The sequence below is a fragment of the Aotus nancymaae genome, unplaced genomic scaffold (genome assembly GCF_030222135.1).
Source record: "Aotus nancymaae isolate 86718 unplaced genomic scaffold, 86718_ANA_hifiasm-v0.15.2.pri h1tg000108l, whole genome shotgun sequence".
NCBI lineage: Eukaryota > Metazoa > Chordata > Mammalia > Primates > Aotidae > Aotus > Aotus nancymaae.
Window position 1 is genome coordinate 29801180 of NW_026988523.1, and position 23366 is coordinate 29824545.

The 23366-nt window shown below is 50.9% G+C and overlaps 1 protein-coding gene across 1 annotated transcript; it reads left to right on the forward strand.

Moving 5' to 3' along the window:
- The first annotated feature begins 2331 nt into the window (after positions 1 to 2331).
- On the forward strand, positions 2332 to 12092 carry PLEKHO1 (pleckstrin homology domain containing O1). Its single transcript, XM_064370450.1, has 6 exons — positions 2332 to 2412; positions 3019 to 3165; positions 8542 to 8682; positions 9361 to 9465; positions 9840 to 9941; positions 11279 to 12092. The coding sequence occupies exons 1-6, from the start codon at positions 2383 to 2385 to the stop codon at positions 11981 to 11983; spliced, it is 1230 nt and encodes a 409-aa protein (XP_064226520.1). The 5' UTR covers positions 2332 to 2382; the 3' UTR covers positions 11984 to 12092.
- The last annotated feature ends 11274 nt before the right edge of the window (positions 12093 to 23366 follow it).

Below are 23366 nucleotides of genomic sequence, written 5' to 3' on the forward strand. Positions count from 1 at the left end.
CCTCGGCCTCCCAAAGTGCTGGGATTACAGGCATGAGCCACCACAGCTGATAGAAACTACTGGGAAAGGAGGACGATGGGGCAAATAATGAATTACTTTTTTCCCATAAATCAGAATCTATTTAAGTGATTAAACCCCTCCTGTGTGCTTGTCCCGCAAGTCCTCAAAAAATTCGTGCAGGCTATTTCCTCACCGGTACCTCTGGACATTTTACTTCCTCACATATGAAGACATCCCGGATTTGCTCATTATTTTTTCATCGCTTTTTAAACAAGGGGGTAGAAAATAGAGATGGTGGGAAGGGGACGACGAGATGGTTCGAGGAACGTGGTATGTGTGCACTCATGCCCATGGGAGGGGTCACAAAGTCTGAACAGGAGACTACAGTCAGGAAGTCTGGATTCTAATCTGGTTTGCCCGTAAGTAACTTGATGTGTAAACTTGGGCAAGTCAGTTGATCTGGCATGCCCCGTTTCTTCAGTTTCCAAATGGAAATATTAATACTTATTCCATATACAAGATGGCACTAAAAGTGTAAAGAAATGACATACAAGAGCATTTTGAAAGGATAAAGTTGTGTCAGTCTAAAATCGTGGAATTAATTGGTATGGTGAATGGAAAGAGGTTGAGAGCAATATTATTGGATTAGGAGGAAAGGTGCCTGGTGGGAATGGAGAGGCAGCCCCTCCTTCATTTGACAGAGACCAGAAAAACCAAAACAGCCTCCACTACTCAAACCACAAATTTAGCCAACACTTTTATCTTGAGGCATCTCTGGAAAAAGGATTTTTCCTTTTCCCTGTTCCTCTGTGCCAGGGATTTTTATTCATTTTGTGGTTATTGCAAGCTTGCCATATGCCAGGCAATGTGTTTATTAGCTTATTATGATTTCAAAATTAGCCCTGGAAGACAACACATACCTTCAAAGGATTCTCACAGATCATCTCATCTCTCCCCCTCTTTCCTTGTTGATGAAAATGGCATTTCATCCCTCACCATTTAATACGTGTGTGGACGCAGGCCTAAAGAAATTCAGCGAGTTGACCAAAGGCCACAGAGTGGTGATGAAACCAGTACGGATTTCTCACTCCCCTCTTCCATCACATATATACTGAAAAGACATGAAGTTACTAAGATGTGTCCTGGAGGCTCTGGGCAGGAGATCAGCAGGCGTTCCCTAGTCAGGACATCCTCTGGGCGTTCAGCCCTTCCCTCCACTGGGCTCCAGCGCTGTAGAGAGGATGGGATTTTTACCTATCAGTGCAGCGGGAAAACATACCCAGGTGACAGGAAGTTTAAGCCTCACCTGGAACTTATATTGAAAGCCACTTGGTACAAAGGATCATGGTTTGGAGACAGAGTTCTATTCCTGCCAGCATTGACACAGTGTGTCTGTAAATCCTCCAGCCATTCTGAGTCTCCGTTTTCTCCCTGTGAGATGGAGATCATAAAATCCGCCTCATTCTCACAGTTATTCTCCTGAGGTTCCAATAAGGCCTGAGGCCTTGAACACTGGAAGAAACGTGTATTAATAGCAACCTCTGTCCCACCCCATCCCCCAACACGTCGATCCCCTGCGGAGCATAAAACTTTCCCCCAGCATCTGACCTGCCCAGGTCACCCTAGCACCTAGCAGCGTCAATTCCTGATACCGGTTCTGGGTGGCGCGCCCTCCCGGCTCCCGCTCTCGTTTTTGTTTTTGGCCGGAGAAGGCGATGCCGTGGAGGGTGGTGATCTCCGGTCTTCACGAATCCGCACGTCTCTCCATTATCCACCGCGCCCGCCCACTGTGCCCCGGGGCGGCCGGCGGCCGGGTCTCTCGGGCTCCGCGTGTGGCCCTGGCCGCCGCCGGAGCGAGGGTCCCTGCCCCCCGGGGAGCGGTCTCCGGCCGCTTCGGGGCCGCCTTCTTCCCCCTCCGTGAGTCAGAAACAAAGGCGGGGGGGCGGGGGGAGCGCCCGAGCTGCGGCTCCGCGATTCGCCCTTTATTCTGAACTCGCAACGTCAGCGGCCCGCGGATGGAGCTGCGGGGCGCGGGCTGGGCCGCCCACAGCGCACCGGGCCAGGGGAGCGGCCGCGCCGGGCCGGACGGGCGGGTGGCGGGGGCGCGCTCGGGGGCCCGGGCCGCGTGGGCGCCGGGATGGAGGGCGCCGAGGGGCGGGGAGCGGGCGTGCGTGTGTGTGCGAGTGCGAGTGCGAGGGAGGCCGGCCTTGAGTGAAACCGGAGCTACAAAGAAGGGGAGAGTCCGGGAGCGGGAGGGCGCCAGGGAGGAGCGGCGGCGCCGGGGCAGCTCCGACGCCCTCCCGCGGGGAAGGAGCCCCCGCGGAGCCGCCGAGGCCCCGACGCGGGGCCGCCCCTCCGCCCGCCGCCCCGCGCCCGCCGGGAATGATGAAGAAGAACAATTCCGCCAAACGGGTGAGTGCGCCCGCCCGCCCTGCGGCCGCTGCCGCCTCCGCGCTCCGACGACCCGGTCCCGGTCGGCGCCGCGGCGGCCTGGGAGCCCCCTGGCCTGGCCGCGCCCCCGCCCCGGCGGCCCGATCCCCTCGGCCCCGGCCCCGGCCCTGGACACCCGGCCCCGCGAGGCGCCTCCGGCGGGGGCTTTTGTTTGTTTACTCGCCTCGGGGGGCTTCAACTTGTCTGAGTTTCCCCCCAACCCGCACCTCCCCCGCCCCTGGGCGCCGGGCGGGCGTTTGCCTCGCGCTCCGCGGTGGCGAGGAGACAATGGGAGAGAAAACCAAAGAAACGCCGTTAGTCCCCGCGCGGCGAAGACCGGGCGGCGGGGCCTGGAGGGAGCCCGGGAGCCCCTCCGCGCCCGGCCCGAGCCCCTGCCCCTCGCAGCCCCGCTTGTTTATTCGGAGCGGGGGAGGGGAGCGGGGGGAGTTCCTCGCAGTGAAAACCTTTCCGAAGTGGGAGCGAACCCGGGGCGCCCCCCGGGCCGCAGCCTTCGGAGGAGACGGGGTCGCCGAGGCGGCCGCGGCTGGAATCTCCTAACCGCCCGCTTCTCCTCTTGTCCTGGGGCAGGGGCCTCAGGATGGAAACCAGCAGCCTGCACCGCCCGAGAAGGTCGGCTGGGTCCGGAAATTCTGCGGGAAAGGGATTTTCAGGGAGATTTGGAAAAACCGCTATGTGATGCTGAAGGGGGACCAGCTCTACATCTCCGAGAAGGAGGTGGGTGCCTCTTGCCTCTAACTCTCCGCTTTCTCATGCCCCCTACTTTGTCGGTCCACCACGGCTCACCTAGCTTACTCCACCCCCGTTTTGTTCCAAAGGCAAGTTCAGTGGTCTCCTGCGTCTCTACCCCCGTCTCCTCTGCAGAGAAAGGTCACCCTTAAGTGAAAAGACCCGAGTGAGAAGTAGAAGTTGAGTTTGCGTCTTACTCAGTGTTGTTTTGTTTGCAAATACCTTTCTGACAACAACGATAAGCCCCTCCCAAGATGTCCCAGAAGTTCTGTGTCCCTTGCTGCCGCCCACCCTAACCTGGCCTCCTGAATATAGGGTTTCTCTTCTTTTTTATTGCTGCTGAAACAGTTTAGCCTATTCGCCACCCTTTCCTGTTCCCCCACCTTAACCCAGACAGCCTCCCCTTTCCTGTCTGTGGCAGGAACGTGCACGGGTCCTGTCAGCGGCGCATCCGCCCTGAATCACAGAAAACACACACGCACACCGCCGTCGGGCTCCTGTGACCTCGGGTCTGTGAGTGGCAGTTGAAGCCAGTGTCCCTAACCAGTGTGCTCTCTGTTCCCCACCCCCACCCCATTTAAAAAAAGAACCCATTTTCTACCCACTTCCTTCCTGCCCACCCCCCATTTGTATCAAAAGGGAGAAAAACGAACCCCTGTATGTCTTTGGATAGCTTCGGCTCTGTAGTTAATCATGAAAACCACAGTCCACACTGTCAAAACCGGAGCTATGATCATTGAATCCAAACTCATCTCCTTTGTTTCCCTAAGTCCTGGGATCAATAACTTATGCTCATGTTGAGAAATCAGAATTGCCCCCCCAATGATTAGAAGTCATTCCAATCCCTGCCTCTATCTGTCAGTATAGCCTGGGAGACTGTCCTGTGAACCCGTTAGAGTGGCCCTTCCTCCACCAGCATGGGAGGGATTCTGTGTTCCCTCACCCAGGGCTAACTGGGAAGTCCTCCCTGAGTTCTAACCTCTTCTGCTTTCTGCAGTAGACACCCTTATTCAGTAGATTCTGTTTAGGTAAATAAAACCTTTTATGGTATGGAAACAGATAACACACACAGCCCAAGACGGAGTACTCATCTAAAAGAACATCTACTGAGGCATCTAGGGAAGAGCTAAGCTGTGCCAGAGCCGAGGAATCCCTCTTAAGGGTATTGAAACCTAGCTGTTTACACAAAACTAGGAATTGGTGATGGAAAGTCTTAGGAGTGAGGTGAGGGCGCTTTTCTTGCTCTGTCACCCAGGCTGGAATTCAGTGGCTCCATCCCAGCTCACTGCAGCCTCCACCTCCCAGGCTCAAGCGATCCTCCCACCTCATCCTCCGAGTAGCTGGGACTACAGGTGGGTGCCACCATGTCTGGCTAATTTTTGTATTTTTTGTAGAGACAGTGTTTCACCATGTTGCCCAGGCTGGTCTCAAACTCCTGCCCACCCGCCTCAGCCTCCCAGAGTACTGGGATTACAGGCGTGAGCCACCATGCCCTGCCAGGAGAATTTATTTTTAAGAGTTACCTCTACCCAGTCACAAATCCTCCAGAAAGCTTTGTTCGCAATTTTCTGGCTAATTTAAAAAAAAAAAAAAAAAAAGCAAGTGTCAAAATATATCTCCTGTCTTCCCCGAACTTTTTAATTGCAGGAAACTCTAGTTAGCAATCAGGGAGAACTTCCTACACGTCAAAGGAAAAAACATAATAGTGAAAGAGTAAGAGGAATAAGACATCCGTCGTATGCATTTGCCCAAAGAGCAGAGTCTAGGGGCGAAAGTACAGTTGATCCTTGCTTGTGAGGAAGGGGTACAAAGACGGGGGACAGGATGGAATGACCTCAGCCTAGGTGGTGATGTCTGGTGTCCTGTGAGTCAGGAGCATCTGGCTGGCCGTGGAGCCAGCTGTCTCCGGGAAGGGCATAGGAAGGAGGAACTAGGCATATTGATACTAGGCTTTTTTAGAGCCAGTTTCCACGCTGCAGTGGGCCTGGGTTAGAGGTGAAATTGATAGAGGACTCTGGCTTTATTCTGCCCACTTGTGAAAAGCTCCAGGGCCAATGGTGTCAAGACAAGGTTGTTGGTTGTTTTTTTGTTTTTCGTTTTTTGTTGTTTTTTTGTTTTTTTCCCAGGGACGGGGTCTCACTCTGTTGCCCAGGCCAGAGTGCAGTGGCACAATCATAGCTTACAGCTGTCTTGACCTCTTGGGCTCAAGCAATCATCCCACCTCAGCCTCCTGAGAAGTTGGGACTACAGGCGTGTGCCACCACACTCAGCTAATTTTTTTTATTTTTTGTAGACAAGGGGTCTTGCTTTTTTTTTTCTTTTCTTTTCTTTCTTTCTTTCTTTTTGTTTTTTTTTAAATAACTCAGTTATACAAAGGCAGGGGTCTTGCTATGTTACCCCAAGCTGGTCTCAAATTCCTGGCTTCAAGTGATCCTCCTTCCTCAACCTCCCGAAATTCTGGGATTATAGGCATGAGCCACAGCATCTGGCCAAGACTTTCTTTTAAGGCAGAGTATATAATCTATATCATTTACTGTTAATGCAAGAAAATTCCTAACCCTATCTCCCAGAATTTTTACCAGAGTTTTTGTTATTCCTGTCTTAAAGGCAGGGTCTTCCACAACCACCTCTGCCAGAGACTTTGTTCTGTGTTCAGTTGTAATCATTTTCTTCCTTCTCAGTTAAAGGGCATCCTCTCTGAAAGAGGGTTGGAGCACCTTATGATCACGGGCTGATGTGTAAAAACAGAAGCTAGACCTTAGGAAGACCTCATGGTAGAGGAAATTGGGTTTGGGGCAACTCTTTGGACAGGCATGGAAAAAATCCCTTTCTGTGGTCAAGGACAAAGAATCAGGGGAAAGGAAGGGTTACTTTGGAAGAAGGGTAGTTACAAATCTGGGAATTAGATAAGTGGGAGGAGGAAACAGTGCGGTGGAGAACAAGGCTCCTGGCATGGTCCATCTTCCCAGGCACTGGAATATCCTTGTCCTGCTGCTTCCCTCACCCGCTCTCCCACCCTCCCCATTCCCACCAAGGGCTAACCTCTGTCAGCATGTCCTGCTCCTGGAGCTCCTTATCAGTCTGTTTGCAAGCCAGAAAAACTCCCTTTCCTTCCTTTCCCCTAAGGAAAACAGAATAAGTTAACTCTCTTCCCCTGGCCACATTCACACACCCAGCACTTTCCTCTCCATGGTTTCTGGACTCTGCTGACAGTCTCAACTCTGGAGAAGCGGGGGGAGAGAGGGATGATGCATCGTCCTACATCCTTGCCCCGCGTTTCTGGGAATTGTTCTTGGACACCCCTTGCCAGCACCTTGTCCTGCTTCCACCCATAGTCCTTCAAGGCCTCTGGTTGCTTTCCAGCCCGAAGCCAGGGAACCCTGGAAAGTGGGGGGCCCTGGAGGAGCCAAGCCTCGCTGAAACAAGTGGAGGTAGATGTACAAGCAGTCACTCACCTGAATGGGGCCCTGTGGTCATCTGTCGTCCTTTGTCATCAGCCTCCAGGTCCAGCAGCCGTTCAGAAGGATGGGCAGATACAAGGCTGTAGATGGTCTGGGTAATGGAAGGGGGAACCGCTTCCCCACTTCCAGGTTGCCAGGAACCCGGAAGGTAGATGAGTTCACCTCCATGCACATGAGTTGTATTTCAGAGCTTGGGAAGTCGGGGACTCTTTTGGGAAATAATTGCAGTCAGGGTGTGTAGGTGTCATCCAAGGAAGATGTGAGGCTATTTTCATCTGTTTAGTTTTTTTTTTTTTTTTTTTTTTGAGATGGAGTTTCGCTCTTGTTACCCAGGCTGGAGTGCAATGGCGCGATCTCGGCTCACCGCAACCTCCGCCTCCTGGGTTCAGGCAATTCTCCTGCCTCAGCCTCCTGAGTAGCTGGGATTACAGGCACGCGCCACCATGCCCAGCTAATTTTTTGTATTTTTAGTAGAGACGGGGTTTCAATATGTTGACCAGGATGGTCTCGATCTTTTGACCTCATGATCCACCCGCCTTGGCCTCCCAAAGTGCTGGGATTACAGGCGTGAGCCACCACGCCCGGCCTCATCTGTTTAGTTTTAATGAGACGAGTGCTGGTGCTTTTCATTTCTCATGCCATCCTCTTTCCTGAGGTGTTCCAACCCTGGGCTCCAGTCACAGAGGGTGAACACACGGCCCGGTCTGGACTTGTAACTAAGTCCCTTCTCTGTAACTTCGGTCCTTGCCAGCCAAAACAAATCCATAAGCCACCGCTTCAGAGTCCAGAGTTACAGGGAACACCACCTTAGAGGAAAGGAGAAAACATCGTGATCAGTTTTAAATGGACCTGCAAGGAAATGTTCATAGAGCCGCTTTGCAGTGCTCAGAAAAGGCCAGTTGGGGTTGGAGGAGGTCGCTAGGAATGCGGCCTTGATGAGCCGTTCAGCAGGAGTGTTAAGAGCTAAATGTTGCTTGAAGCTGTTAAAGGCAGAACCAGAGTGTAAGACGGAATCTACAGCAGGGAGGGCTAAGTTTCCGTACAAGGAAGAGCTTCCTGGCAGCTTGGGGTCCCAGGCACTCAAACTGGAATAACAGCAAGAAGTAACAATACTTTTTCCAAGTCTGGAGATTAGTCTTCCAGGGAGAGTCTAAGTGCATTCTTGTCTAGAGACGTGGGCCGAATGAAATGGCTTTTCGGGTCTTGGAGGAGTTAGTTTGGATTGTCGCAGTACCTTGGAGGAGGAGGGAAGGGTAGGAACTATAATTGTAGTTTTCAGCTTCTCGGGACAAACTCAGCAAACTGAACACAGCGGGCTGCGGTCCTGTGGTGACCAGGCTCCCGAAATGAACAAGGAAGATGAGTCTCTGTAATTGTACACGTCAGAGAAGGGAGCGAGGTGGGGCAGGAGAGCTACACCGCACGTGTGCAGGTGGGGAGGCCAGCGGCAGCCCCTCGTTCTCCCCAGACACCCCAGTACTGGCCCTGCCTTGATCTTTCTGTGGACCATCAAGGTCTGTCTGTCTTACCTGAGGGTGATGGATCAACCACCTGTCATGTCCCTTTAAAGATATGAGCCTTCTTAGAACATGTAAGCGGTGTCCTTAAGGAAAAGAGTGAGGCAGTGAGTGAAGACAGGCATAGCGGGCTCTGGAAATGGCAGCCTGGCTGAGGAGAGTGAAGAAAAGGGGTTCAACAGAAACGTGCCTGAGTAGGACCTGGGGCTGCCCCAGCCGCCCTTCCACGTGAGGCCTTGTAGGCTTGGGGCAGGATGGCCCCTCCTCTCCTGGTATCCCTCCCTCTCCTCAGGCTTCCTCTGCTTCCCAAGATGATGTAAACTAACAGTCTGGGTGGAGGGGCTAGATAATTTTATCCTCCTCACCTCACCCCAACCGTCCCCTAGGTAAAAGATGAGAAAAATATTCAAGAGGTATTTGACCTGAGTGACTATGAGAAGTGTGAAGAGCTCCGGAAGTCCAAGAGCAGGAGCAAGAAGAACCACAGCAAGTTTACCCTCACCCACTCCAAACAGCCGGGCAACACGGTACGTTCTCCTGCCGCCTTGGCCGCTGGAGCAGGGACAGGGCTGGAGGGGCAGGGGAGGCCCGGAATCGCTCTCCCGCTGGCTTTATCATTTCACCTGAGAATATTGTGACCATTTCCTTCCTCCCAGGCAGGCCAGCCTTTAACCTGCTCAGCCACAAAGATCACCTCTGTATATATAATCTCCCTTTTTATTTTTCTCTGTTACACACACACATACACACATGTACACATATATATATGTATGTGTATATATCTATCCCTTAGAAGAAAATCCCTGTACCTGTACCCTGATAGGTGGTTGAAGTTGAATTAATTCGTCATGTCTGAGGGAACCCAGGAAAGTTATTCCTGTCACATTCTTTTTCTTCAAACATTGGAAGATTTGTATCTTAATACCTGTCCTTCATCAGACGTCCTCTAATTATCTCCACTGCCATATTAATACTCAGTATCCTTCTTAGCTCTTCCTTGGTCGTTTCTAAAACAACCTCCTGGCTATACATTTTGCAGGAATAGAAGCTGGGTTTCCTTAAGTTATGGATGACTCTGGAAGCAGAATCTCTCTCCTTCCAGGAGCTGGGTCTAAGAAAGTGGGATTATAATCTCTTATTTCTTTACTGTCAAGGTGAGGCACCACCTCTAAAACCCTGGCTGAAACAGGAATCTTCCCTCACAGGCACCCAACCTGATCTTCCTGGCAGTGAGTCCAGAAGAGAAGGAATCGTGGATCAATGCCCTCAACTCCGCCATCACCCGCGCCAAGAACCGTATCTTGGATGAGGTCAGGGGGCTCACCGCGGGGAGAGGGAGGGACGCTGGGCAGAGGGAGCAGCCAGACTCACTGATGAAGGGAGGATCGTTGTTCAGGCCCCATTCACTCGCTGCCCCACCAGCTCTGCTTCATCTCCCTTTTAGAAACCCTGTTCTCTTTCCACCTTCTCTCACATCTCTTCTGACACTGCCTCTTCCCTGGTTCCTGATGCGGGAGCCAGGCTTGGGTCAGCTGAAAGAGCCCCTTCGTGCCCAGTAAATCCCCTTGCCCATGGGTTCATTCGGAAGCAGTGCATGGGGTGGGCGTGTGTTCAGGTCTCGGGGTGCTGGGTTGGGACAGGGAGTTGCCGAAAAGCACTCATGACTCACGGTACCTCTCTTCAGGTCACCGTTGAGGAGGACAGCTATCTTGCCCACCCCACTCGAGACAGGGCGAAAATCCAGCACTCCCGTCGCCCCCCAACAAGGGGACACCTGATGGCTGTGGTACGTGAGACTGTAGTAAAGTCAACGTTGCCAGAGGGCCAGTTCTGTGTCGGTCCGTCTCAGAACCGTATGCCACCACAGGCATTTGTGGGAGGCCTCCTTGATGCTAAGATCGGAGGCGAGGGAAGTCCTTCCGCCCCATGCCCCTGCCTGATGTAAATCAGAAAGATGTATTCAGCACCCATTATGAGTTCAGAAGTCCCTGCTGCCAATTCATGTTACCCTCTTTTGGAGAAAATGAGTTACACCCACAGAAAAGTGAAAAATAAGCTACTGTATGGGGGCTGTCTCGATGGGTAGCGTAGTACTACGGGCATTTGGAGGAGAAAGGGCCACAGCGAACCCCTGAAACACAGAGTGGTAGTTTCCTTCATGCCTCTGAGCTCTAAGTCTTTAGGGAGAGAGGCAGTCAGGTATAGTACAGAGAACACAGGCTTTGGAGTCAGAACTGAGGAGCGACCTTGCTGCAGTCAGCTCCCTGTGTGGTTCCCTGAAGTCACACGTCTCCAGCTGTGAAATGAGGCGGTGATCGTGCCCGCCTCGAAGGGCTGCTGTGAGGAATGACCAACATATGTATAACTACATATATGGTATTGAATACTCATCACTTTTTTAAAATTACGGTATTCTGTAAATAAGAGAACACATTTTATCAGAAGGCAAGGGGGCTGAGGTGTGGGGCTCAGAAGATGCAGATGGAGGAGGACAGTCACTGCGCCATGGGGAGCGCCCTGTGTGTGTGTCAAACCCAGGTTAATGCTCAGAGTCCACCATACTGAGGAAGAGGACTCTCCTCAGGAAGCTTCCAGTAGAGTGGAGATTACGGGAAACAAGCAAATTAAATCACAGAAAAATAAACATTCAAGTCACTATCAAAGGAGTAAGAAACAGCACATTCGGTAGGAGGGCTTGGCCAGGCACAGGGGCTCACGCCTGTAATCCCAGCACTTTGAGAGGCCGAGGCAGGTGGATCACTTGAGGTCAGGAGTTTGAGACCAGCCTGGCCAACATGGTGAAACCCTGTCTCTACTAAAAATACAAAAAATCAGCCAGGCGTGGTGGTGGTGCCTGTAATCCCAGCTCCTTGGGAGGCTGAGGCAGGAGAATCACTTGAACCAGAAGGCAGAGTTTGCAGTGAGCCGAGATTGTTTCACTGTATTCCAGCCTGGGCAACAGAGCAAGACTCTGCCTCAAAAAAAAAAAAAAAAAAAGTACTTCTCATTCAAGTAAAGCTCGTAGAGGACAATGAGCACAGCTTGCACCTGTGTTTTAGGTAGTCACTCCTAAAATCCCTCCTGATGACAGTGTTCCCCTCTCATTCCTCGCTTCCTCCGCAGGCTTCCACCTCTACCTCAGATGGAATGCTGACCTTGGACCTGATCCAAGAGGAAGACCCTTCCCCTGAGGAACCAGCCTCTTGTGCTGAGAGCTTTCGGGTTGACCTGGACAAGTCTGTGGGCCAGCTGGCAGGGAGCCGGCGGAGGGCAGACTCAGACCGCATCCAGCCCTCTGCAGACCGGGCAAGCAGCCTCTCCCGACCTTGGGAGAAACCAGACAAGGGGGCCACCTACACCCCCCAGGCACCCAAGAAGTTGGCTCCCACAGAGAAAGGCCGCTGCGCCTCCCTGGAGGAGATCCTGTCTCAGCGGGACGCTGCCCCTCCCCGCACCCTCCAGCTGCGGGCTGAGGAACCCCCAACCCCTGTCCTTCCCAACCCGGGGCAGCTGTCCCGGATCCAGGACCTGGTAGCAAGGAAACTGGAGAAGACTCAGGAGCTGCTGGCAGAGGTTCACGGCCTGGGGGATGGGAAGCGAAAGGCCAAGGACCCCCCTCGGTCTCCGCCGGATTCTGAGTCAGAGCAGCTGCTGCTGGAGACGGAGCGGCTGCTGGGAGAGGCGTCATCGAATTGGAGCCAGGCGAAGAGGGTGCTGCAGGAGGTCAGGGAGCTGAGAGACCTGTACAGACAGATGGACCTGCAGACCCCCGACTCCCACCTCAGACAGACCACCCCACACAGTCAGTACCGGAAGAGCCTGATGTGAGGGCAGGGGTGGGGCCTGGAACTAATGGGGGTGGACAGACTCTTACCTCCTTGTTGCTGGATAAAGCTTTTTTATTTACCTCAATCAAAAAAAGGAAAAAACAAACTCATTGCTCTGGCTGATGCCCGACCCCACTACAACCCTTGTTTCCCCACCTGCTTTCCATGTCCCCTCGGGTTTGAGGAAGTGAGCCCACAGAAGTAGTAGGAAGGTTTTACCCAGCCAGAGACAGAAGGCGCAGTGAAGACAGTCTGGCCACTCGACACACCACCTGCCCCTGAGACAGCAGGGGAGTCCACTGCTGCTCCCGAGGATAAAATGGGCTTCTGAGTTTAGAGCAGGAGGGGGACGAGAGCATTTACTATTTTTTTTTTTTTTTTGAGACTTGAGTTTCCCTCTTGTTACCTAGGCTGGAGCGCAATGGCGCGATCTCGGCTCACCACAACCTCCACCTCCTGAGTTCAGGCAATTCTCCTGCCTCAGCCTCCTGAGTAGCTGGGATTACAGGCACACGCCACCATGCCCAGCTAATTTTTGTATTTTTAGTAGAGACAGGGTTTCACCATGTTGACCAGGATGGTCTCGATCTCTTGACCTTGTGATCCACCCGCCTCGGCCTCCCAAAGTGCTGGGATTAGAGGCGTGAGCCACCGCGCCCGGCCAAGAGCATTTACTCTTGTGTCCCACCTGAGGCCTTCAGTTTGAGGGTGGAGTTTCAGCTGCCCAACTCTAGGGATGTGGAGGCCAGTGCCACCTGTCCGTGCACATGGAAATGAAATTTATCGCAGCCCTGAGGAGATGTGGCATTAAAATCTCCCCAGCCAGACACTGGCTTCTCATTCCTAGCAGTCTCTGCTTGATTGAGATCGAGCTGCCTGGATTTTCTTACATGAGGTGTTTCTTTCCTTCATCCTCCACACCCCAACACTGACTCAAAGATCCAATCTTGCCAGGCACGGTGGCTCACACCTGTAATCCCAACACTTTGGGAGGCCAAGGCAGATGGATCACCTGAGGTCAGGAGTTTGAGACGAGCCTGACCAACATGGTGAAACCCCATCTCTACTGAAATATTAAAAAATTAGCCAGGCGTGGTGGTGGGTGCCATTAATCCCAGCTGTGCAGGAGGCTGAGGCAGGAGAATCACTTGAACCCGGGAGGCAGAGGTTCCAGTGAGCTGAGCTCATGCCACTGCCCTCCAGCCTGGGCAACAAGACTGAAACTTCATCTCAAAAAAAAAAAAAGGTCCAACCTTGGGTGGGTTAGACTGGTTTCGTTATTTGATTCAGGGCCCTAACATAAGGGAACTAGAGACGGACCCCACAGAAGAACTGAACTAAGAATGAAACTGATTTGTGATGCAAGCTGGGTAGGATGAAGGGGAAAACCAAACGTTTCCAAGTTCCTCTTTCGGCCAAGCTAAGGTTTCCTGTAGCCTCCCTCTCTCCTTCCTCAAACCTCTTCCAGCACTAAGCAAGCCCCCAGTTTAGAAAAGCATCTGGATGCCCACCACACCACCTCCCAGCCTCCTCAGGGATTGCCAGGCTTCCTGACATTCTTGTCCACGGTAGGTCCCACACAACTCACTTCGCTTCTCCCTCGGAAGTGTGTGAGATCAGGTTTAGTAACGGGTGAGGTCCCGAGAAGAGCTGTGAAAGGAACATTTGAATGATTTTGGGAAAGAAGGGGACAGAGCCTCATGAATTAAGTAAATGAGGGGTTAGAAGCCATTTTGAAGCTCCTTGGTCCCCTTCCCTAGCAGGGCGTCACTGGGGATGAGAGGGGAGAAGAGGGGCGGAAACGAGGCCAAGTGCATGTAAACCTGGCCTTGACGCTTCCCTGATGTTAGGAAGGTGGGATAGGAGGAAGAGCGGGGAAACCCTTTCGGAGAAACACAGCCCCTTTAATCCCCATTCTTCTGCTCTGATGTTACTCCTACAACCCATGTGGGCAAAATGGGGGGCTCCGTCCCCTTCTTTCCAGAAATCATTGACCTCTTCACAACTCTTCCCTGGACCTTATCGCTGCTATTAACCATCCCTGGGGCAGAGGAATTCTTGCTCTCTCTAGTCGCTTGCCACTCTGTGTCGTGGAGATTTTCCCGAGCTCTCAATTGTAGTTACCTCGGCTCTTTCTTGAGGAATGCGGATCCCAGTTGAGTGAGGGAATGCGCACAAGAGTGCCACCTTCTTGTCATTCCCACGGTCTCCCGGGGTAGGAGGTGGGGACCCAGGCTTCCAGACTTCCCGTCCTACAAATAGCTGTACTCTCCACGGCCCTAAGCATGGTCACCAGAGCCATCATTGGCAAAAATATTGGAAGTCTAAGCTAAAATTATGCTTTGTTTTTACAAGTCTCTATATTTGTATTTTACCAGCATTTTTCCTTTTTTTCTTCTTTGTTGCTCCACATAATGAGGGAAAAGACAAAAGCACAAATGATGTGTGTATCCCAACATGCCAGTTATCCGCGGCTCCCAGGGGAGCTGGAAGGTGGAGGGAGACTCGAGACAGGAGAAGCGCAGGTGAGAGAAGCAGGAGAGAAAGATGAGGGACCTCAGGACAGGATGAGAAGAGCTGGGCGCTAGGCTCCTGGGGTCTTCAGGCTCCAAAACTGACCGCTTCCAGTTCTCCAGTTACTGGAACATCCAGGCCATAGGGTGGTGAAATGAGCCCAGCTTTGAAACCAGATCGATCTGGATTCAAATTCTCTGTTACTGCTTGATTATGAGGCCCTGGGCAAGGCATACGCTTTCGAGTATCAGCTTTTTCACCTGCAAACTTCAGAGCTTAGTGGATGAGTGAGGACGGTGTCAGAAAGTGCTGCGGCTACTGTGACTGGTGTGGCTCTGGGCGGTGAGCGCTAGCGCAGGTGGAAGGAGCGCAGTGGGAATGCGGACTCCGGTGTGGGGTCAGCCACTGTCCCTTAGCTAGATCCAGGCCGCAGGCTGTGCCGGACCTCTCTCTTCAGAGGAAGACCGTGCACCAGGTACTGTGCTGCAGGCTAGAGCCAGCAAGGTGAACCAAAGCAAGGTCCCTGGTCTTCAAGAGCTTTAGAGCTTAGCACGGAGCCAGGCTTCCCACTAGAGAAATCGCCTAAGGTGCACCGTCGTGGTAGGCTGCTGGCATGATTTCTGTTGAGGAAACATTTGTATTTGAGCCTGGGGACTGTGACAGGAGGATGGCAAGGCTCTTACTCTTGTTTCCCTTCCTCCCTGCGCCTCTCTTCCCTCACTCCATCATTCCAGCCCCTCTGCCTGCAGTATTTCCCTTCCGTGCCCCGGTAACTGTGATGAGTGGCAGATGGGCTGGCTGAGTAGGGACGAAGAGCTCCGTAGCTGTGTGGGGCAACTGTCTCAGCACACAGCTGCCCCCAGACGCTGTCAGGGCACACTTATTCTCCCTCCCTCCCCCGTCTCAGCCGCCCTGCACCCTTCTCTTACACAGATGAAGCAAAGGGAAGCGCCCTCCAGAGGCCCTAGGATGGGGAGACAGGAGAACCCAGAATGCAGAGTTGAGATGGAGTGAGGGTTGAGGCAGGTAAAGAACGAAATCTTAATTCACATTTCAGTGACGTTTTCCTCAACTTTTCCCATCCTTCCCCATCAGGTTGTTAGCCGGGGGCCTGGGGAGGGATGAAGGAACAGTGCAGTCCTGGCCCCCTCCGTCAGGAAGAACGTCTGGGCTGTTGGCCTGGAACGCTGATGAGTTGATTTCCCTGCTGTTTCCACAGCATCGGTTGAGCAGGGAGAAAAGAAAAGCGCAAATTTCTCTAACTCCTGCCCTGGCCCTCACACACCACGCGGTGCTGAGAAACAGCTCTCACCTCCTTCCCCAGCCGCTCTCCCAACCCCTCTGCCACTAGTAAATTTGCCTCGTTCTCCCAGGAGATGAGTCTCTATGAATCTCTCCCCTATCTAAACGTCACAGGCAAGCAGTCCCAGCTCCCTTCTGCAACCCTCAAGCTCAGCAACTGCCCACCCCCTTGTCACTCCCTTCCCTACGCTGGGTTCCTTTCTCTCTGCTTTCTTCCTACCTCCCAGTCTCCCAACAGGAGCAGCCAATCCCCAGCCTGCTCTAGAGCCACACCATATATGGAGAGGTTGAAAAGAAACAGGAGTAAATGCGGGAGCGAGCACACACACACACATACACACACACAGTCATATACACATACACTCATATACACACATACACATACACACACACACACAGTCATATACACACTCATACACACACAGTCACACACATACACACCCATACACAGTCACACACACACATACACACACACAGTCATATACACATACACTCATATACACATACACATACACACACAACACACACACAGTCATATACACACTCATACACACACAGTCACACACATACACACCCATACACAGTCACACACACACATATACACACACATACACACATACAACACACAGTCATACACACTCATACACACACACATACACATACAGTCACACACATACACACCGTCATACACATACACACACACTCATACACACATACATACACAAACACAGTCATATACACACTCATACACACACACATACACAGTCACAACACATACATAGTCATATACACATACACACACTCATATACACACATACACATACACAACACACACAGTCATATACACATACACACATACACAGTCATATACACACTCATACACAGTCATATACACACTCATACACAACATACACACACATACACACACTCATACACACATAACACACACAGTCATATACACTCATACGCACTTACACTCATATACACACATACACACACAACACACACATACACAGTCACACACACACATACTCATACACACAGTCATATACACACTCATACACATAACACACATACACACACTCATATACACACACATAACATACACATACACACATACACACTCACACAGTCATACACACATAGTCATACACACACATACACTCATATACACACGTAACACACATGTACACATACACAACACACATACACAACACACACACATACACAATCACATACACACACACATACACCACAGAGTTTGACCGCCTTTCTGCACGTGACCCTGTGTCTGTTTGTCTCTGTGTGTGACACAAGTCCCACAGTTCCTCCGCTGGCTCTCCCCACCCACAGAATGAGGAGCCTGTTTGCTATTTCCCACCTTTAGTCATGCCCCAGGAGACCATCGCTCCAACCCGTTGCCTCTGACCTAGATTCCCTGCACTAATTACAAGCCTAACGAGATCTAACAAACACCCAACTTAGCACAGCTGAGACCCTCGAGGTCAATTAGTACAGCCCAGCCCTGCTCAGGAAATGAGAGATAGAGCCAGGAAGTCTTGCACGTGCCCATCTCGGCCTCACCCCAACCCTGGGGTTGGAAGCAAGGATGGGAAGAATGCGAAACTTAGCAGGACCAGTTTAAAAACGGGATTTTGGAGGGTTAATAAGTGTGGAGAACACACCTGTTAAGTGCACTAAGGTTGGGGAGCAATTGGAGAATACAGATTCCCAGCTCCTCCTGAACTATCAGAAGTGTGGAGGCTGGTGCAGCTCCAGAAACCCGGGCACAAGGCGGTTTTCATCAGGACTTCACATGAGGACAAGCTGGGGTTATCACCCCTGTCCTTCCTGCTGGTTTGAGATGGCTCAGAAATCACCCCTTTCTTTCAGAAATACTAGGCTCATGCCCATTCTTGCTTTTCCTTCTTCCAGATACAAAAACCAAGACAGCAAACAGCCCCTTTCTCCCAAGGTTCCTCACTCCAAGTGGCAACACAAGGCAATGGCGTAGCTTCCTGTCCTGTGTCCTTGGCATGCAAGCCGCTTGTCCTGAGGGCCGTCCCTCATGTTTTTGGCTCTATGAAGGTGGAAGGGGGAAGGAGAACACTAGTGGAATGCTCTGTGCACAGATAGGGAAGTGGGCTCCGAGCCATCTCAGAAACAGAACGATCCTCTTCCCCCAGCCTCCACCCAGCTCTGGCTGCAGAGGGCTGCACTCCCCTAGCCCCGTGCCTCACGCACAGTCCAGACTTACGCAGCGGCCAGAAATGCTGAGGGCAGGACGATTCCGAGAAGAACCAAATCTCTATGTTGATACGCTGTCCCAAATTTATTTCTCCAGCGTACATCTCCATCTCTGGGATCAAGACACTTAGAGCTAAGTGCCAACTTGACATCTTTCTTTACCTGGTGTCTAATACGCATCTTAAACTTACTATAAATGTAACAGATGACTAAATAATGATCCTCAGTGAACCAGCCTCCCTCCATGCTCCTTTGCAATGTGAGTTTGCTGTTCCTCCCTTTTGAGAGGTATTGCTCTCTCTCTCCAACTGCTGCTTGAATCTGGGTTTGCCGTGACTGGTTTTGCCCAATAGAACAAAGAACATGCACTGTGTAAGTACCAGGGCCTAGGCCTTAAAGGGTCTTGTAGTTTCCACTCTTTCAGCTGCTTGTAAGAAGCCTGGGTGAGCATCCTTGCTGTGACGTGAAACGACATGGAGCTGTCCCATCCAAGCCTCCAGCCAGACACAGTTGGAGGCTGCACACGGGCAAGACCGGAGACCAGCCGTTCAGCCAGCCCCCTGCACTGTGAGAAACTAACAAACCATTGCTGTCTTAAGTCACTAGGTGTTGGGGTGGTTTGTTACTCAGCAACAGACACTAAAACAAAGATTGTTTCTTGGAAGTGGGATGCTACCCTAACTAAAACCTGAAACGCGGCATTGACCTTGGGACCCAGCAGCAAGGAGACTGTTACAGAGTCTGGATGAGGAGCGAGAAAACTGCTCTCAGAGACGGGAGAGAGCCCACCTGCGCTACACAGTGGTGGAATAATTCACAAAACCGTCACCTGTGGTATCTCGGGAACTAGAAAATGTACCTAATAAATTTGTTGGAGGTAGCTAACGAGATTTCCAGGCAGAATATTAAAAGTGGCAACAGGCTTTTCTTAGCTGTGATTGATAAGGTAATGCAGGAAAGAGGAACTGAAAAAGGAACTTTTCAGCTTGCAAGCAAAATTTGAAGGAAAAATAATAGAACCCAGAACAGTCTCCAGCAAGGAAAACTTTCACAGGTGATAATTTAGGAGAATGAGCTGATGGCAGGGACCACCTGGCCAGTGAAACAGTTCAGGCCTTTGAAAAGCACAGAGGTAAATTGTACCCCATAAAGATATGCAATTACAGTGTGTCCATTTTTAAAATTAAAACACACCAAAAAAGCACAGGAGAGAGCTGGGGTCAGTGGCTCACACCTGTAATCCCAGCACTTTGGGAGGCCGAGGCGGGTGGATCATGAGGTCAAGAGATGGAGACCATCCTGGTCAACATGGTGAAACTCCATCTCTACTAAAAATACAAAAAATTAGCTGGGCATGGTGGCATGTGCCTGTAATCCCGGCTACTCAGGAGGCTGAGGCAGGAGAATTGCCTGAACCCAGGAGGCGGAGGTTGCGGTGAGCCGAGATCGTGCCATTGCATTCCAGCCTGGGTAACAAGAGCGAAACCCCATCTCAAAAAAAAAAAAAAAAAGCACAGGAGAACAAAGCACACAGGGACAAAGGAATTGGCTGTTACTCAGCTGCACTGGTATGGTACAGAGAGATAAGGAAGGGCAGTTAACAAACTGAAACGAAGTGTGACGGCCGGTAGCAAAGTGATCTCCTGCAATAGAAGAGCAGTAAAAGATAGACCCAACTCAGAAATTGCAGCAACGCGGAGCTTCACAAACTAACACCCCACTAAGGCTGAGGCAGGTAGCTCGAGCCCTCAGCCAAGGTATACCCGTCTGGTGCTGATCAAGGCCCTGATTGAGAAAACCTGGGCTGGGATCCCAACACATGAACGGATGGTGGAGGTCCCTGAAGATTCTGGCTCCCAGATTCCTCTGAACGCACATACTCTGCTAAGAGGGCCCACCCCTCTTCATTAAGGGCTAGCACCACCTGCTGCCCAGGAAAGGCAATGCAGAGACCTCTCCCTGAAACAACAGGCCCTCCAGATGCCCCATTTCCTCTTCTGGCTGCCAGAATAACTGGCCATAAGTCACTACGTAATTCAGCCAGGAACGTGCTGGGCCGTACAGAGAAGAAAGGAACTAAACCCAGCATGTACCGGCAGGAGCAGGGGAGGTTCCCATGGACCTAGTGTTTTTGTGTGTTTTTTATTTTTTTTTAGTCAGATGCTCGCTCTGTCACCCAGACTGGAGTGCAGTGGCATGACCTCAGCTGACTGAAACCTCTGCCTCCTGGGTTCAAACAATTCTTCTGCCCCAGCCTCCCAAGTAGCTGGGATTACAGGCGCCTGCCACCACGCCCAGCTATTTTTTGTATTTTTAATAGAGATGATTTCACCATGTTGGCCAGGCTGGTCTCAACTCCTGACCTCGAGTGTTCCGCCTGCCTCAGTCTCCCAAAATGCTGGGATTACAGGTGTGAGCCGCAAGCCACCATGCCCGGCCAGACCTAGAGTTTTGAGGATATCAGAATAGAAACCTGTGTCAGAAAAGTTATTAATTTGGCAGAACTTTCTTGGGATACGGGATTTACACTCCAGCAAGGACCCCAGGAAATAGTTCAGATGTATGAATATTATTGTGCTCCTAAAAGCCTTGAAAAAGTAATGACCCACGCAGCTCAGTTGAAATACTTGAATTTCAACTGTGGAGGAAGAGATTTAAAAGTTTAGGAAAGTAGACATGTTGGAATGTATTATTTGAGGCCTGAAGACTCACCGTGGGCTTATCTTCCATGGAAGACACACTCTTTACGATGGCATTGGTGAGGGGAGCACCAGCATCAATAAACAAAACAGGAGAGATGTACAGACAGTGGGGCCTGCCCTCCGTAGGCCAGGGATGAAGGTAGAAGAGGTCATAACAAAGCTGGGATTATTGATAGAAATGGAAATAACTGGCCCTGCTCCCCAGTGCCAAGCAATAAAGGCCAGGTGGCAACAAGAGAAGCCAGGAGGTCACAATTACCTTAATGACCAGCAAAGTCAAAGAGCCGGTCAAGGCCAGGTGCCTATAATCCCGGTGCAAGGTGGGAGGATCACCTGAGGCCAGGGGTTCAAGACCAACCTGGGCAACGTAGCAAGACCTGTCTCTACAAAAATAATTTTAAAAATAGCCAGACATATTTGCATGTACCTATAGTCCCAGCTACTTGGGAGGCCGAGGTGGGAGGATTCCTTTAGCCCAGGAGTCGGAGGCTGTAGTGAGCCTCCTAGGCTGGTGCCGTTGTACTCCAGCCTGGGTGACAGTGAGAACTTGTCTCAAAATAAATAAAGGAGCCAGTCACGGGGAAATTAAGTTGATTAATAGAACATGATATCCCTAGGGATAAAATTAACAGCCAGCCAACAAGGGCAAATCAAACAGATACAAGAATAGGCTGAGCACAGTTGCCCCAGTAAAGTCTTGGAGGTACAGAAATTAGAAGCCTTGTGCAGTGTTGGTGGGAATACAAAATGGTGTAGCTGCTGTGGAAAAGTCTGAGCGTTCCCCCAAAAATTAAAAATGGAATTACCACATGATCCAGCAATGCCACTTCAAAAGCGTGGAAAGAATCTTGAAACAATTGCACACTCATGTTCACAGAAGCATTATTTACAACAGCCACCAGGTGGAAGCGACTCAAGTGTCCACTGATGGACGAAAAGCAAATAAAATGGGAAATGTACATTATTCAGCCTTAAAAAGGAAGGAAATCCTGGGCTGGGTACAGTGGTTCACGCCTGTAATCCCAGCATTTTGGGAGACCGAGGCGGGTAGAACATGAGGTCAGGAGTTCAAGACCAGCCTGGCCACCATGGTGAAACCCTGTCTCTCTTAATGATACAAAAATTAGCCTGGCATGGTGTTGGGCGCCTGTAGTCCCAGCTACTCAGGAGGTTGAGGCAGGAGAATCACTTGAAACTGGGAAGCGGAGGTTGCAGTGAGCCAAAATCGTGCCACTGCACTCCAGCCTGGGCGACAGGGTGAGACTCCGTCTCAAAAAAAAAAAAAAAGGAAGGAAATTCTGTCACATAGATGAGAAAGACTTGAGGATATTATGCTAAGTGAAACATGCCAGTCGCAAAAAGAAAAAACTACTGTACGATTTTATTTATATGAGATATCTAAAGTAGTCAGATTCATAGGAACATCAAGTGTTCCTATGAATATTTTAATGGTGGCTGCCAGGAGCCAGGGGCAGGGAGGAATTTGGAGTTGTTTAATGGGTATGGGGTGTCAGTGCTGCAGCTCTGGAGCTCAGCTGCACAACGCTGTAAATATACTTCAAACTGTGGAAGTGTACACTTACAAACTGCTAAGACGATAAATGTTTCCTGTGTGTTTTTTTTAATTTTTAGGACAGGGTCTCGCTCTGTTGCCCAGGCTGGAGTGCAGTAGCACCATCTCGACTCACTGCAGCCTTGACCTCCTGGGTTCAAGCTATCCTCACACCTCCGCCTCCCGAGTAGCTGAGACTACAAGTGCATGCCACCACACCCAGCTAAAAATGTTATGTTTTTATCACAATTTAAAATAAAATATGTTTTAAAAATACTAAAAAAAAAAAGACATGATTCCTTCTCATTTCCTATACCTGAGACATTTTCAGACCTGAAATCTACTGAATAGAAACTGTGGCAGAGTCCCCAGGAGGAAGGCCCCTGCAACATCACAGCAAGTGTGCACTGTAATAATTCCACCAGTCCTGGGTGACTGTCACCTGGGAGAGGGAGAACATCCAGACATTTTGACGACTACTAGACACAGGGTCTGAAACGTCACTGATATTCAGAGACCCAAAATGTCATTATGGCCCCTGTTACAATGATGGGCTACAGGTCAGGTAAAATGGAGATTCTGGCTGATGTCCAGCTTACCTAATACATGTACATCTCCACATTATCCCCACCATTTTGTTCCATTGTAATAAAAGTAATACCTTTTGACAGGTCTTTTACAGTTTAGATAGCATATTCTTGTTTGCTATCAATAGCTGTCTCTCTCTCTCTCACACACACACACACACACACACACACACAAAATTTAATTTTTGATCTTCATAACTAACCCTGTAAAGAAAATAGGACAACTATGACCCCCAAATTAAGGATTAGAAAAACAAGCCAGCCAGGTGCGGTGGCTCATGCCTGTAATTCCAGCACTTTGGGAGGCCGAGGCGGGTGGATCACTTGAGGTCAGGAGTTTGAGACCAACCTGGCCAACATGGTGAAACCCCGCCTCTACTAAAAATACAAAAAAATTAGCTGGGCATAGTGCCACCCACCTGTAATCTCACCTACTCGGGAGGCTGAAGCAGGAGAATCGCTTGAACCTAGGAGGCGGAG